This window comes from Pleurodeles waltl, chromosome 6, assembly GCF_031143425.1.
Source record: "Pleurodeles waltl isolate 20211129_DDA chromosome 6, aPleWal1.hap1.20221129, whole genome shotgun sequence".
Lineage (NCBI taxonomy): Eukaryota > Metazoa > Chordata > Amphibia > Caudata > Salamandridae > Pleurodeles > Pleurodeles waltl.
In genome coordinates, this window is record NC_090445.1 from 788,912,406 (window position 1) to 788,929,139 (window position 16,734).

General features: G+C 47.3%; 1 protein-coding gene and 1 long non-coding RNA gene across 2 annotated transcripts in view; one reads left to right on the forward strand and one right to left on the reverse strand.

Annotated features, from left to right (window-relative positions):
* The window catches only part of XPNPEP1 (X-prolyl aminopeptidase 1), a 433,587-nt gene that overhangs the window by 266,453 nt on the left and 150,400 nt on the right, over positions 1-16,734 (forward strand). Inside the window, exons 12-13 of the mRNA XM_069239428.1 lie at positions 12,668-12,718; positions 13,357-13,415. Of these exons, the coding sequence (XP_069095529.1) occupies positions 12,668-12,718; positions 13,357-13,415 (110 nt within the window). The remainder of the gene's footprint in view (positions 1-12,667; positions 12,719-13,356; positions 13,416-16,734) is intronic.
* Positions 8,588-16,734, reverse strand: part of LOC138300264 (uncharacterized) — a 191,993-nt gene continuing 183,846 nt past the window's right edge. The window contains exon 3 of the long non-coding RNA XR_011204896.1: positions 8,588-8,622. This is a non-coding gene — a long non-coding RNA (uncharacterized lncRNA). The remainder of the gene's footprint in view (positions 8,623-16,734) is intronic.

The window sequence follows — 16,734 nt, forward strand, 5'->3', positions numbered from 1 at the left end:
AGGCTCCGAGGCCTGAAGTGCATTGCCTTGGGTTTTCTTGCCCTTCCCCACCTTGCCAGACGCTGCTGGGACCTTTGCACTGGGAGATGCAGTTTTGGAGGAGGCTTTGCTGGGTGGGTTGTGCTTTTTGGCCGTGCTGCTTGCTGGCACCCTCTTCACCTTGGCAGGTGGCAGAATGGGTTGGTCCTTTGCAGGGGTCGCTGGCACACTGGCAGCCCTAACGGGTGCCCCCTTTGATCCCCTGTGACTTGCAGGTACCACAGCAGACACCGAATCGGTGGCTGAGGTGCTGGCCTGGGATCTTGACACCCTGGCCCGAGGGGAAGGACGGAGGGGGAGGCGTAGGAAAGAGGTCAAAGTTCGCAAGGAAATGTTTTTTTTAGACACACTGGGACGGGAAGATGGAGAGGGTTTGGGAGTGGAGGAAGTGGGAGTGGTTGTAGGAGGTGTCTTTCTGCTGAGTTTGGGTGAAGTTTCATGGGCTGGATGCTGTTTTGAGGTGGATGGCTGTTGGGTGGGAGGGTGGGTGCTTGCGTTTGTGTACTTAGGCAGGAGGGCTCACAGACACACTGGGACAGGACACGGGACGTGTGCATGGTTGTGGGGGTGGTGACTGCTCGTGAGGGGTGTGTTGTGATGGGCGTGCTGGTGATGGACGTAGCGGATGAGGATGTAGTGCATGCAGGTGTGAGTGGAGACGATACTGGGGGGGGCTGGACGACAAGGAGGAGGGGGACACAGTGGAGCCAGTGGATGTTGGTGTGTCTGCATGGGGATGGTGCCTGTGGGGTGAAGTGTGGTGCTTGTGTTTGCCTGAGCCACTTCTGTGTGTTGATTTGGGTGTTTGTTGGTCTGAAGGTGTGCTTAGGATAGGCTGGGGTTGAGGGGATTGGGACTTGGTAGAGGAAGTTGGAGGGGGAAGGCTGGACACAGGGACAATGGCTGCCATCAGTGCTGAGGCCAGAGCCTGAAATGCTCTCTGTTGGGCCGCCACGACAGAGTGAATGCCCTCCAGGTATGCATTTGTTTGTTGCAAATGCCTCTCGACACCCGAGATGGCATTCAGAATGGTTGACTGTCCAACAGTGAGGGATCTCAGGAGGTCAATAGTCTCCTCACTGAGGGCACCAGGGCTGACTGGGGCAGGGCCTGAGGTGCCTGGGGCGAAGGAGATGCCCACCCTCCTGGGTGAGCGGGCACGGGAAACATGCTTAGGGGCTGTTGGGAGGGCAGTGCTGGTAGGGGGGGTGGCGGCTGTACCTGTTGTTGGGGTGGGCACAGAGGTGTCTGCCACCGCCAGGGAGCTTCCCTCGGAGGAGTAGTCTCTGTCACTGGTCTCCCCTCCTGTCCCCGTTGTGGTGCTCCCCTCGACCTCCGTCCCACTGGTGCCTTCACCCTCAGTGGATTCACCGTCATGGGCCATGTGGTATGCAGCTCCCTCCGTCACCGGTGCCTCTGCTCCTCCGCCAGATGATGCTAATGCACATAAGGACAGGGTGATAAAACAAAAAGCGGGGGGAGAGACAGAGGATACACTTGGTCAATGCCAGCAACAACACTACCGCTGGCGTACACAACACACAGGGAGATGCCCAATGCACTAGGCCATGCCCAACCAGTCACTAAGGTAGTCACAAGCCCATGGGGTACAATGGCTAATGCCAGCATCTGCACACCTGACACCCACAGGACCCTGCCCAGTTGTATATGCCCCCTTACACCATTGGGTTTAGAGTGCTTCAGAGCCTGCACACAAGGGACCTACCCAGCCATGATCGCCCCGGGCCTAGGGTCACCCACAGCCCACATACCCCACCCAGCTAACTTCTAAAGCGCGCAAAGTCAGGATTCAGAATCTGTACTCACCCCCTTGTGGCTGCTGTGATGCCCTCAAGCGCCCATCCAGCTCAGGATAGGCCACCGCCAGGATGCGGAACATCAGGGGGGTCATGGTGCGATGGGCACCCCGTCCACGTTGGGAGGCCAGCCCCAGCTGGGCCTCCGCCGTTTTCTTCGCCCAGCGGCACAGGTCCTCCCATCTCTTGCGGCAGTGGGTGCTCCGCCTGTGATAGAAGCCCTGGGTCCGCACCTCCTTGGCGATGGCATGCCAAATACCCTTTTTCTGGTGGGCGCTGACATAGAGGGAAAAGACAGGAGGAAAGGAAATTACTCACCCATCCGGACCGGCATACTCATTGCCCCCAGTTCCCACCCATGCCCTGACACACACACACTGACCACCTCTCATGCAGCACTCAGGCCAGGATGCCTCAGCACCCACCAACATATGGCTTACATCTACACCACTCCAAACATGTATTGCCCACACATCATGCTCTCAGTGTACCTGTTTGTCTGGAGGACCGTAGAGTAACGTGTACTGGGGTAGGACCCCATCCATCAGTTTCTCCAACTCCTCCGCAGTGAAGGCAGGGGCCCTTTCCCCAGACACAGTAGCCATTGCCGCTTCCAGACTCAGGTCACAGCAGCACTTGCAGTGTAGGTCCTCTCCTGTTGACGGTCAGGTAGCAAGTGAGTGAGTAGTTAGAAAATGGCAGTCACGTCCGCAGCGGTGCATACCGTCACCGCTGGCGTACATCGCCATTGGCTCCTGGAACCTATAGGGCCCAGTGATAACCAATGTGAAGTTGTGCAGCGGTCATCGACCACCTACCAAGACGGTGCGCAACAGCAGCGCACTTACCTCATTTCCACTTGTCCTTCCTCACAGGTCAGGCAGCCGCCATTTCAGGGGGGCACATGGCATTGCACCTAACTGCGTCACAGCAGACATTGGACCATCAACTGACTCTCGACTTCATATACTGCTTCTGTGACCTAACTTCAGGAACAGTTGTGCATTTTATGTGGAAATAAGACCTTCTGCTCACCGTTCTCCTCCATAGGGTACAACCGCTGAGGCAGATGATGAGATGGCGGCATCCTCCGGTGTACAGACCCCTGGTGGACCTGTCGACAATGGAGAACAGACACATTATCATCACATACAGACTTGTTCGTGCCACAATTCAAGAACTATTTGCCCAATTGGAGCCAGACCTGATGTCAGCTATCCCCCAGCCCACAGAAATACCCCATCTAGTGCAGGTTCTGTCAGTGCTGCATTTCCTGGCAAGTGGTTCATTTCAAACTACAGTGGCCATGGGATCAGGAATGTCTCAGCCAATGTTCTCCAACGTGTTGTCCAGAGTGTTGTCTACCTTGCTGAAACACATGCACATCTACATCGTATTCCCCGAGGTGCAAGATTTGGCCACAGTGAAAGCTGACTTCTATGCCCTCGGACATATCCCCATCGTCATTGGTGCCATTGATGGTACACATGTGGCATTTGTTCCCCTCAGTAATCTTTTGGACATTGTACATGGCAGTCTCTTACCCTCCTTCTATGGACACTGACTGTACCCTTTGGATTCTCTATTCTCAGATCTGTGTGCCCCATTCTGACTCCTGCTATATGTACTGCTGCCCACCAAAGGTCATCCTGTAGTACCTTTCACTGTACATATACATTGCAGTGCTTTGATAATGATGTACTAATACATTTATCGATTCATGACTGACTCCAATATGGTATTTGTTTCAAGGGTGTTTATTTTTGTGCCAATAAGTATGGGGGTATGTGCAAGGGGCTGGGGTGATGGTGGAGGAATGTCCAGTTAGAGTCCAGTCTATTGGTATCACAGGTGCATTGTCCAAGGGGACATAGGAAGTGGAGCAATGTCAGTTCAAGGTGGACAGGGTGACAAGGTGGGACAAAAGGGTGACAATCAGGAGGGTCTTATTTCCTGGTGGGGGTCTTTCAATGTTCTCTGTCTTCTGCCTGGATCGCAGGGACAGTTTGCGGGGTGGTTCTCCTTCTGCAGGGGGTGTGGTGCTGGTGGCCTGTTGGTCCTGTGGCGGGGCCTCCTGTCCACTAGCGCCGGCGGAGGTGGAAGGCTGTTCCTCAGTTTGGCTAGTGTCAGGCGCCCGTTGTTGTGGCACTGCCTCCCTCATGGTCCAGCCCATGTCAGCCAGCACCCCTGCAATGGTGACCTGGATGGTGTATATTTTTGTTATGTCCTCCCTGATCCCCAGGTACTATCCCTCCTGCAGCAGCTGGGTCTCCTGTAACTTGGCTGCGACCTGGCCCATGGTCTCCTGGGAATAGTGGTACGCTCCCATGATGTTTGAGAGTGCCTCGTGGAGGATCAGTTCCCTGGGCCTGTCTTCCCCCTGTCGCACACCAGTCCTCCCAGCTTCCCTGTTGTCCTCTGCCTTTGTCCCCTGAACCGTATGCCCACTGCCACTGACCCCAGGCCCCTGATCGTCCTACGTTTGGGGGGTTGCCTGGGGTCCCTGTATTGGTGGACACTGCTGATTGACGTGTCCTGGGGACAGTGGCATGGGCCCGCTGGGTGGGTGCTGTGGTGGTGTTTCCTGAGGGGGGAGGCTCAGTGGTGGTTTGGGACTGTGGCATGGTAACCGACTTTCCGGAGGTCCCAGATGGGCCAGGTTGGTCATCGTGATCCAGGCGTGCAGAACTGCTGTCATCACTGTGGGCCTCTTCTGGGGGGGTGCTTGATGTGGCTGGCACCTCCTCTCCGGTGACGTTGGATAGAGGTCCTGTTGGGAGAAAAATGCATTGTCAATGTATCTGCGCGTGCCATTTTGTGCATGGCTGTGTTTCCCTCTATGAATGTGATTTCCCTGTCGTCTTTGACTTGTGTGAGTGGTGATTTTGTGGGCTGGGTGAGTCTCTCTATTGGGCATGCTGTGGTGATGGATGTCCATGCAGGTCTGTGGTGGGTGTCCATGCATTGGGGGTGCATACAGTGCTTGGTAGTGGGATGGGTGGGTTGTGTTAGTGGGGTATATTTGAGTTGGTGGAGCGATGGGGCGGTAGGTAGGAGTTTGTGCTGGCATGCAGGTAGGGGGGGGGATAAAGTAGTAAAGATTTGACTTACCAGAGTCCAGTCGTCCTGCTACTCCTAAGAGGCCCTCAGGATGCATGATCGCCAAGACTTGCTCCTCCCATGTTGTTAGTTGTGGGGGAGGAGGTGGGGGTCCACCGCCAGTCCTCTGTACAGCAATCTGGTGTCTGGATACCACGTAACGCACCTTCCCCCGTAGGTCGTTCCACCTCTTCCTGATGTCATCCCTTGTTCTGGGGTGCTGTCCCACGGTGTTCACCCTGTCCACGATTCTCCACCATAGCTCCATCTTCCTTGCAATGGATGTCTGCTGCACCTGTGATCCGAATAGCTGCAGCTCTTCCCGGATGATTTCCTCCACCAATACCCTTAGGTCCTCCTCTGAGAACCTGGTGTGTCTTTGGGGTGCCATGGATGTGGTGTGAGTGATATGTGTGATGATGTGTGGGGTGCTGTGTTGTGGTGTGTGCTGTGAGTTGCGTGGATGGTGTATGGGTGCTGGTGTTCTGTGGCTCAGATTGAGTGGGTGCTCCTGGCTTGTGTCTCTCTCTGTTCGCATTTGTTTTTTTTTTTGGGTCGTAAAGGGTTGTGGGTAATGTGGGTGTTTGTTTTATAGTGGTGTGGGTGTGGTGTATGTATGTGTGTCAGGTGTGTGTATTTTGAATTGTCAAATGTGTAGTTTTGTAAGTGTGTGTGTATTTTGAGCGTGGCGGTGTGTACCGCCAATGGTTTACCGCGGTTGAAAGACTGCTGCGTTGATTCGTGGGTTGTGATACTGTGGGCGTATTCCTGTTGGGGTAACGGTGTGGGTTTTGCTATCACCAGTTTATCACTGACCTTTGGTCTGGCAGACTTGTGTGGGTGTCTGTATAGTGGCGAATTTCTATGGGTGGGTCATAATACCCGTGGTGGATTACCGCCGCCGTCACAGTATGTTGGCAGCCGTCAGCCCAGCGGTAAGCAGCTTTTACCGCCAGGGTTGTAATGAGGGCCTATATGTTGTCCTAAAGCCTAAAATGTGGCAACTGCTTATTGGAATCAGTGCCTTTAGGCTGAATGGATAAGGAGGTGTGGGCTATGGAAACAGTCGTTTCTTCCTGAACTTGGGTATCTTGGATTGCTGTTTGAGTTTTTGTGTGTATTTTGTCTGTCATCAGTGATCTTCAGGACTAAACCAGAGCACTTTTGAGTCAGCCCATACACAGTTAGTGGATTTTTCAGTTCAATGTAAAGAAAAGATTCATAGCCAGGCTTTCTCTTTGTGTGCTGAGGATTAGTCTGAATCAAAAAGGTGACCCCATAAAGTAAGTTTATTTGTTTAGACAGATCAAGCATGGATTAAATGGCTACATTCATGGGAGCTTCCATGCCAAAACCGAACTCTGCTTCCCTGCTAAGATTAGACCTTTTTTTGGAGAAGCCGCCATCACATCAGCTGGCGTCCTTCAGGTACCTACATCCGACTGAGATCCATTTGGTTTGAATTCAGAAATCTCATTCCCTGTTGTCAGGCCGGGATCCCCAATAACTTTAAATATTAGTAAACACTGTTAAAATGGCCATAGGCTTCAACTGCAGTGTTTGTGTAGTAGTGTATCCACCTCACTTGAACCAACCTGAACCTCAGCTAATGAGGGGGATATACTGAGCTCTCCTACTCCCCCAGAGGCTACCAAAGCTTAGATTTGTATAGCACATTATGTGTGAGGGAGACCCTGAAAAGAGCTCTGCTTTGACCTGTGTTATAACTAATATACTGGACACATTTAAATCATTAATTCATCCTTTTGGATTTCTGTCAGTATGATCTTCAGCGTTCAACAAATGGAGTTTTTTTTTGTTGTAGATTTTTTGAAGTTTTCACCTTAGGACTGCTGAAGGGGGGAGCTCTCACCAACTGCTGATATGGCTGAGGCATTGAAGAAAAACAAAAAGAGCTTCTTTAAGTCTTCTCAGGCTTTGGTCCAAAGAAGAGCTACGCTGATGATCTTAATGTCCAATTCATTTTTATGTCCTGCTCATAAAGCGTTTGCTGTGACATATGTAAAACCTGACCCTCAAAGAACCTTATAGATAATGAGAGGATTAAAATTCTCTATTCCAAAGGCGGTGCTCCCTCCTCTGCGATTGATTCAGTGAAAATGTCCCCACCAACCACTTGCAGTGCAGGGAAGGAAAAGTATGATGCTTCCTCAGCTGAAATTTACTTCAGGACTGTCCACAGCCACCTCCTCCAATCAGACGATGCTTCCTCAGATATAGCATAGACAATGGAGAGGAGCATCACAACAAAATGTGCAAAAGTTATGCTATTTTGACATCTAGTCAGACTTTACAGCCCAAGTTGTTGTTTACCACAGCACCACTATTGAAAATAAATGCAGTGACAGGCATCCCATCGATGGGTACTGCACTGTTATTGGCATGCAAAAAGACACTGTTGATGACGGGACCCTAGTCGAATATTGACAGCACTGTAGAAAATGTTGCTGGCTGCAGTAGCGCAGCCACGGTTGAAAACAGTAACCAACTTGTTGACGATGATAACCCCACCAACGAAGACATTGTCGACAAGAATTACATTACAGTCTTTAACTTTTCTGCAGTCACCACTGAAGATTTCTGCATGCAAGAGTTCTGTAAAGATACTGCATACAGAACTGGAGACTGGCTCCGATGCCCAGGAGCAAGCATAAGACACAGCCTCTAGTCCACTCAATTAAATGTATTCTATGTATCTGAATTTGAAGAGAAGCCTTATGAGGAGGGGTATCAACACAAATATGTATATCAGTACCAGACCTATACACTAGAAAGTCACTTTAGCAGCAATGACCGACCTTAATCACAACATCCCTACAGGGACTTACAGATGATGCACGTTCCATTGTCATTCATGAACATGTTCCAAAAGATGCTGGACACATTTCAAAGGTTTCTTCCACATCCTCCACCAATACCGCCTCCTCTCGTGCCAACACCCCAACTGCCACCTCCTCCTTATAAGATATCTGCACCTCTCCCACCACTTATCCCAGGGACTTCTAGTGACATGGGGGAGCAAGGCACTTCTGATGCTGACGGGATGTCAAATGGGGACGAATAAGTTAAACTTCTTTGGGAACAATAGGAGTATGGTAATACACATAATGATCAATGACATGATTTATATTTTTCCTACAGTGATAAATCACCGGCCTGACTCGTCTTCAAATGACGTCGCTCGTTTTACGCCTTTCTGGAAACAGCAGCGAAAAAGTTTGATCATTCCATGAATTCTGTAAACAGCAGATGATTTTAAGAAACAACCTTGCTAAATGACTAAATCCATCCTGATTATGATTACATCTGGTTGGGAGGTCTCAAGCGGATTCATATGCTAGCCACAGTTCAGGCAGTTGTGCCTCATCTGGAGAGGAGACACAGAGTGCCAAAGTCTGCGCTGGCATGCTAGACAGCGCATCCCAAAACTGCATTGGTCAGCATGCCTCCTGCACATGGTAGATCAAGGAAACCGGTCACTCCAGTGTCAACCCTTCTAGACAGGAATGGCAGACACATTGACAACGTGGGGCACAGGATCAACTCGATGACTACAGGCTGCATCAAACCAAAGAATACGCTGGCCTTTCTGAGACAGTATGATCACCAGATGTGGCACAGCATTTTGCTCCTCGTCAGTTTCATCCTAGAGGACAAAAGAGGAGAAGCAAAGGTTATTGTAAGAGAAAGTACAAATACATCCACCTCATATACAGATGCAGCAATGAATGTTTCTGTCAGCTCATAGGATCAGCAGTTCTATGCAGGAAAGGATGGCTTTGATCACTTCTCTCCAGAGGGCCAAGCAAAGATTTCACACATGCCTTGTGATGGCCAAACTTTATTTTAGAATCATGCTGATGATGACCTGCCAAATAGCAAGATAGACACTGGCTTGGCACACTCCCAAGGAACATTACTGTACAGATGTCCTATTTCTTCCTCTGTTTGTGGCTTTGAAATTCCAAGCCTATTGATGGGGTTTATCCCAGTACAGAGTCCAAGGAAGACCATACTCCCTCCAAGACAATCGGCATTGAGCAAGGCTACTCTTCAAACAGACACCAGTGCTGAGGCTACTGAAAAAAACACCTGTGAGGATAATCCAAGGGTTATCAAAAGAGAGCTTTCAACAACTGACCTCCCTGCCCCCTTCAACCTCATTATTCCGTTCGAATGAAGAATCTCTGCTTTTGCACCCACTTGTGATGCAATCACTACAGATTGCTATGTGCTTTAAATAGTGCATTCACATCAAACTCTGGAGTTTTTATTTTTTATTTTTACAGAAATCACACAATCATCTGCCAAGAAAAAGTACATCTTCTGCATTTGCGGGACCAACATTGATTCACCTCCTAGAAATAGCTATAGAGAAGGTCCTAAACAAACAGAGGAACTAATGATTCTATTCCAGATTCTTTCTGGATAAGAAAAAATAGTGCCAGTGGAGACCAGTCCTTGCCTTTCAGAAGTTGAGCAAGTTCCTGACGAAACAGTCTTTCTAGATAGTAACCCTCAATTTAGTCCTTCTTATGCTTCAGGAAAGTAAGTACCTCACCTCCCATGATCTTCAGGATGCATATTTGCATTTTCCAATACACTGAAAACACAGACATATCTGCAATTCACTGTGGTGAAGAAGCACTATCAATTCATGCTGCTTCCATTCAGGCTAAAATCATTTACTAGGAAGCCTGGCGCAGGCCACTGCTTCCTTCAAAGGCAATGACATCAAGTATATCCATACTTGGGCAACTTGGTCGTCATAACTTCATCAAAGAAAGAGACTTGTGCATGTACAGCTGCCTACATCAGCCTATTTCTGGAACTAGGACTGGCTCTGAATACCGAGAAAGCTTCCATCTATCCTGTTCCACTATTGCAATTCCTAGGGGCATTCCTAGCAGAGGAATCACTAAACTTCAGGCCAAGTCAAAGGTATTTTGCTCCATCACAATTTACTCATCAGGACATACAGATCCATCTTAAATCTCTTGTCATCTTGCATTTAACTGGTTCCCTAATGCAGACTTCAGATGAGGCCTATGTAGCAGAAACTAGATCACCAGTGCAAGCAGGGGACTGGTCCTTTGGACAACACTGTGCAAGTCAACTGAAGGCTCACACAGGCCTGTTGTGGTGGAGGTTCCCTGTCACTCTCTGACTAGATCTTCCATTCAAGCTTTCCACAAACTAAATAATCATGATGACAGCTGTGCCAGTAGAATGTTGGGGAGGCCACATGCAAAGCAGGCCACAAGAGGCCTTTGGTCAATCGCGGAAAAACAACTCAACGTAAACTCTTGGAGTTATGGACCATCATGCTGGGCCTTCAATTGTTCTTTCCGGGTTAGCATAAACGATGTGTTGATCAGGATGGACAACACAACCTCAGTGTTTTGCATTACAGAACAAGAAGGAACAAGGTCCCTTTTCCTGTCAGAAGAGGGAAGGGTGCTGTAGTAGTAGGTCAACTTCAAAGAAATGGCCATTTCAATGGAGCATCTTCCAAAATGCCGGAACGACCAGGCAGACACACTCAGCCATATGAATGGAACGCCATTAGGACCAAGAAGAATGCATTTTTTTTTAAAGTTGGGCCAGTCAACTAATGACGTGTTTGCCACCCTGGAGAACAAGAAATGCCAAAATTACTCTAGTAATTTTGCTCTACTGGGGTCCGAGCTTAATGCCTATTCGATTACATGATAGAATGTCTTCACTTATGCCATTCTGCTATTCCCCTAATTCGTCATTGCCCCATCATGGCCTTGACAGTTTTGGTACAATGAACTGTTTCGGTTGAAGAACCATCTGAGGCTCCTTTCCAGTCATAGCAGAGAGACAATCTTTAAATCTGATGGCATTGTTCTTGATAACTTTGAGGATGCTTATCTGGATATCCCTTCAGACTACAGAGATATTGTTGTGCTGGCATGTGTGTTATCTACAGTGAAGACCTACAATGCTGAGTGGAAGAGATTCTGCATGTGTTGCAAAGAAAAGGACCACAGCCCAATCTCCATGCGACCCCATCAAGTGTTACTGTACTTGTTTAAGATAACAAGTACTTTACAACGTTCAGGGTGTACGTAGCCAGAATTTCCAGGTTACAGAGCACAGAAGACTTTTCCTTATTCACTATAAAGGAGCCGTATCTTCTCTCCACCACAGACAAGGAGATTCTACAAACCAGATTTATGACAAAAGTCCCTACAGACTTTAGTGAGCTTGCTATCCTGCGGCCTTTCTTCCCTAATACAGCTGCTGCTGTGGAGATATCCTTACACTTGTCACATGTCCGCAGGTGCACCAGGTTGTACATGGACAAAACTAAGGACTTACAATGTTCAGATGTGTTGTTTGTTTCTAACAGTCCCATTCATCCAGGCCGCCTTCTATCCAAGCAAGGCCTCGCACGTTGGCTGCCTGCCTGTATCACTTTCTGCCACAGCAAAGCTAAGCCTCTCTTCTAGAGCAGAGTGAGGGCACACTCCACCAGAAGCATGGCCGTCACAGTGACACCTTATGGTGGAATGTCGTCGCGGGACATTTGCCATGCAGCCACTTGGAAATCAGGCATGTCTTCATCAAAACTTTTGTCTAGAGGTAAATGGGACAGCAGAATCTACTGTGGGACAAGCAGTTCTATGCATCCTGTTTCAATAAAGTGAGCGTGCTTCCTTCTTTATTCAGAAGTTAGGTACTGTGTGTTATTCTGATTCAAACATTTGAATATATGAATGATTTAATGCTGGAGAAGAAATGAGTTACCTATAGTTCCAGTTCTCCAAAATTGGTATTTTTCATATATTCACATGTGAATCTCCCTCCTCCCTGGTCAGAGGTTCACTTCTTTCATAAAATACTGTTCTTACCTGTGTTGCGAGAATCTGAGCTAAGGCGGTTTCTAGTTGAAGTCTGAGAGCTCAGCACTTTCACCGCATTACCTGAATTTCAAGTTGTTTCAAATCAGGTGGATGTGCTACTAAACAATTAATGTTACTGAGGTATATGGCCGTATTAGCACTACACTGGTTTTTGCAGTTTAAAGTTACTGGGGACTCGCATACTGATCACATCGTGATCTAAGTATGTGAATATATGAAAGATACCAGTGCTGGAGAAAAGGAGTTACAAGTAAGTAACTCATTTCTCTTTCATCATTCCAGTAAATGGTTCAGCTTTGTAGTAGCACAAAAGCCACTCAATGATCTCTTAAATATCAACTGCTAAACATAATTTATTATCATCCTTCTTTATGTTATCTAAATTGTATGTCAAGGAATGAGTTTGTAATTTTTGCTTCTTTACTTAAAAAAAAAAAAACTACCCGCCGTCAAAGAGGCAATATCACAGATTGCTAAGACTCCTACATGAATCTTTCAGATGATAGAGCCCCTGGAATGAATCATGCCCTTAACCTAAATGTAAATGTATTTGTATTAGAGCCTCCCTGTTTCATTTTAAGTATTGTACCGTGTCCTACTGAAAATTTAATTGTACTCCACCCTGTCTGTAGTAAGCGCTCTGTGGTTGTCAGTTTTCCAGACTAGTCAATTGACTGTAGTGTTGTTGTCACTCTGTTTTGCCACAAATGATAACCAATTTGCTTATATAATTTTGATTTTTAAATAGGAGTCATTACTTTAATTCAATTTCATTTGTGTTTTTACTTTCTAATAAAGGTTAAAGATGCTGCTGCCCTTTGTGAACTGTTCAATTGGCTGGAGAAGGAGGTAGTGTATACATTTACTTTATGCCCAATGTGTGGATTTATATTGCACAATAAATAATATGAAAACATTTTGACAATTTGTAAATCTCCACTACATCATATTATATTTAGGCCACTATCAAAGTTGAAGCCTTCAAAGTGCAGTGCAAGAGGTGAATCTCTTGTGTGCCATTCCTTCTGATTTCAAGTAATCCTTTCTTTTCATTTTGGGACTCGGAGTGGTACTGTGAAACGACTGAAGACTTGAAGCCTCTATTATTCCCTTATAGGTTGCAGAGGCTGACTGATCCTCTGCTTCTGAAATGTCGTTATGACAATGGCAATTTCATCCACAAGTCAGACATATATACTCTCTGGGTGCAATTGGCCCTATGTGGACAGACTAATGAATTTTAAATGAAAAGTGTCTAGAGGGTCTTCGAGGTTCCGTTAGCCATTTTTAGGATGTCACCTGTTTAAAAATGCTTTGATTCAGGTTATTAGAGTTCTTTTAATTACAGCAGAACAAATAATAATGACCCTGTCATCTTGGAATTACTTTAGTTCAGATTTTATATTATTGATCTCTAGTGCACAATGGATGTATTTATGATATTGCTGTCATCCTGACCATCTTTGCTTGCATTCCCATTTCTCCAGGTTCCCAAAGGAACAGTTACAGAAATCTCTGCCTCTGACAAAGCGGAGGAGTTTCGCAGGTAAACTGCCTGAGAAGGTGCACTGCTCAGTGGACACAGGAGGAAGTGTCATCGATTTTACTATAGGAGCATTTACATTTAGTGACCTGCACCTATGTCAGGGATTCACAGCATGGGATGTAGCAGTGTTAAGTGACATTGCTTGTTTACTGAGAACTCAAGTGAGCAGGAAGCTTATAGGTTTGTGTTTTCCTTTTGCAATACGATGTTTTAAATCAACAGCCGTACTCTGCCTTTGTGGGTAAATAACTTGTAGGAAATGCCAAACTAAGCTGCCCGTGCTTCCCTGTGGCTGATGGCTGTTGTTGTTCTCAAAGAAAAGGTTTGCCTGTAAAATTTGTTACAAAAAACACTATGGGGGTTATTACAACTTTGGAGGAGGTGTTAATCCGTCCCAAAAGTGACAGTAAAGTGACGGATATACCACCAGCCGTATTACGAGTCCATTATATCCTATGGAACTCGTAATACGGCTGGTGGTATATCCGTCACTTTACCGTCACTTTTGGGACGGATTAACACCTCCTCCAAAGTTGTAATAACCCCCTAAGTGTATGTGTGGGCTTTTCCACTTATCCATCTCAACCCTCCGAGTTAAAATATATTTTCTGGATGTGTGAAGTCTCTTCTAGATTCAGGTGCTGTGCGTAATTGTGATATCTGGTGTTCAGTCCGGAAGTGTAAGATTGGAAAAAAACTTGCTTACTTTAGGTGTGTATTAACCTATGCAGAGCTCGATTGTCACATCAACCATAAGCTGACGATATGACCTCCATTTTATAACCATAAGCTGACGATATGACCACCATTTTATATTCATTTTTCCACTGTTTGATTCAGATGTACACCGCCAGAGATCCTATATAAGCTTATTTGCCAAAAGAATTCATATGAATGGCAAAGTCGTCAAGGAACCTAGTCTTGAGGCTGAATTAATAAATTTTTAAGGGACACTCACCACAGATCTTGGGCATTGCGGTTATGAAAACCCTATTGGCAAGTTGATAATATTAACAATTGAACACAGTTATTTGATGGCCAACAGGGCACAGGAAGCAAGACTCTAGACTCTCTTTTAGGACGAATGGGGGCCACACTGACATTCTTTACCAATGTATTGTTCTAGGACATGCACAGGGCAGCTACATGCTCCTCAGAACACACTTATTTGAAACACTGTTTTGTAGATATAGATATGTGGAAGAAGGTAGCTATGTGCCAGTCATTATTAAAATACTTATGTTTGAGGCATGCGTTGCTGTAGATACACATGCTTTGCACAATCCTGCCATCAAGTGTTGGATTCGGATGTGTGTAAGTTGTTTGTCTTTGAAGAAAGTTTTTCGAGTCACAAGGTAGAGTGACTCCTCCTCTTGCTGGTAATGCGAATAGTCATCAACTCCATTGTTAGTTTGTATTCTTCTGCCATCAGTTTCGGACATGTGCTCCTCACCTCTGGTTCAACACCGTTATCGCTCAGTCCTTTCCAAACTTTTCCATCAGTATTGTTTTTGATTGCGATTTCCTCAGTCTCTCTCCTTTGTTCATCGACGTCGACTTAGTTGTGATGACTTCAGTCGCCTGTGGCTCACGCTGGCCTTCGCCCTACGGGGCAAGACTTCACACATTCGATGTTCCCTCTGCACCATGTCCACCTGGTGATGGAATGGATGCCTTTCCAATTCTGTCCTCTTTGCCACGCCAAGTACCCACGCACTGATGTCCACCAAATGTGTAACTTGTGCCTCTCCCCTCCATAAGGAATCTACTTGCAAGGCCTGCAAGTCCTTTCGGCCGAAGAAGATGTTACTTGAACAATGAGCTTGACTACTCAAGATGTCCTGCTGCAGCGCCAAGGATACACCGGACCTCTTCAGACCCGAGAACCCTTAGGAGGGGGTACAAGCCAGGACATCTACTGCTGGTGAAGGCACCGAGGAGCGCTACGTATCCGAACTGGAGATGCATCTCAGCTGTGAGCACTGAATCTCCTCCACCCTGACCCCTGCAGAACACCACAAAGAGTTGCTGACCTAACCCAGACTGGCCAAAGACTATTGTTGGGCCACCACTGCCTTCGAGCCATGATTGACACAGACCAGCTGCATCAGACACGCCCAGCCTCAGCACTAAAACAACAGCACGGCTGCACGCTGTTGATCCAAATCCTCCTACATCGAAGTAGAGCCGCTCTTCAAAGCACCACTCCACCTTGGCACCGGAAATTCCAGTTTGGTCCCGAAACTGTTTGGCACCAAAAATCCTGTCACCAAAAACTTCACCATCAGAGCCAAAACCCTACACATTTGGCAAGCATGCACATGGTTACGGTCCTGTGGATGCAGTGTTTCAACAGCTGCAAGAAGAGATAGACTCCAGTCAAAAACGTATTCATATTATGATACACCCGGACACTCGTATCATTATCTGACCTCCTCATTCTGGTTCGCAGCAAGCAAAGAGACAATTATCTTTCAAAGAAGATTTGGAAGTACCAACACCACCAAAGCAGAGAAAGAAGGCAGACACGGTCACAAGCTCAGTGCATGACAACCTAGCACCAACCCCTGCTGCGCATCGCATGCAGTCACCAACACCTTCACCCATAGAACACACACCATACTCTCCACTCTTACTGGGGGCTGGGGAGGGGAGGGACACACATTTTTCATCCTAACACGACATGTGGGATTCCTGTGACGCTTACCCACCTTCCGATACAGGGCCCGATCTGTATCCCGCTAAATCCTCGCCACCAGAGGACACTACCACCTAATATGACCTGATAGGCCGAGCTGCAGCCTTCCACAAAGTTCAGTTACACATGAGCCTTTAGAGGATGACTTCTTACTTGAAACTTTCTCCTCCAGGCAACACTCAACAAAATACCTACTGATGCTCAAAGGCATGCTGTGCCGCACGCCAGACACATTCAACAACACTTTTAGGTTGTAGGTCCAGGGTCGACAAAATACAAAGCATCACGCAGCGAACCCCACATACATAAAGGACAGCATCCACCCTACTCATTGATAGTTGCCATGGCATGCAAGAGGTCTCAAGCATCTGCTGAGGCACCCCCACCACATAAAGAGAGCAAATAGATTGATGCAGCAGGTAAAACGATGGGTGCACAGTCCGCCAACCAATGGAGGATCGCTAACTTCATTGGCCTCCTATCTCGCTCCGACAGAGCCTACTCGGAAAAGATAGAGGAGATCCTACGCCATCTCCCAGAAGAGCACAAGACTCAGGAGTACCAGATTGCCTCAGAGGGTAAGCCAATTTCAGACACCACAATTTGATGTGTTCTTGATGC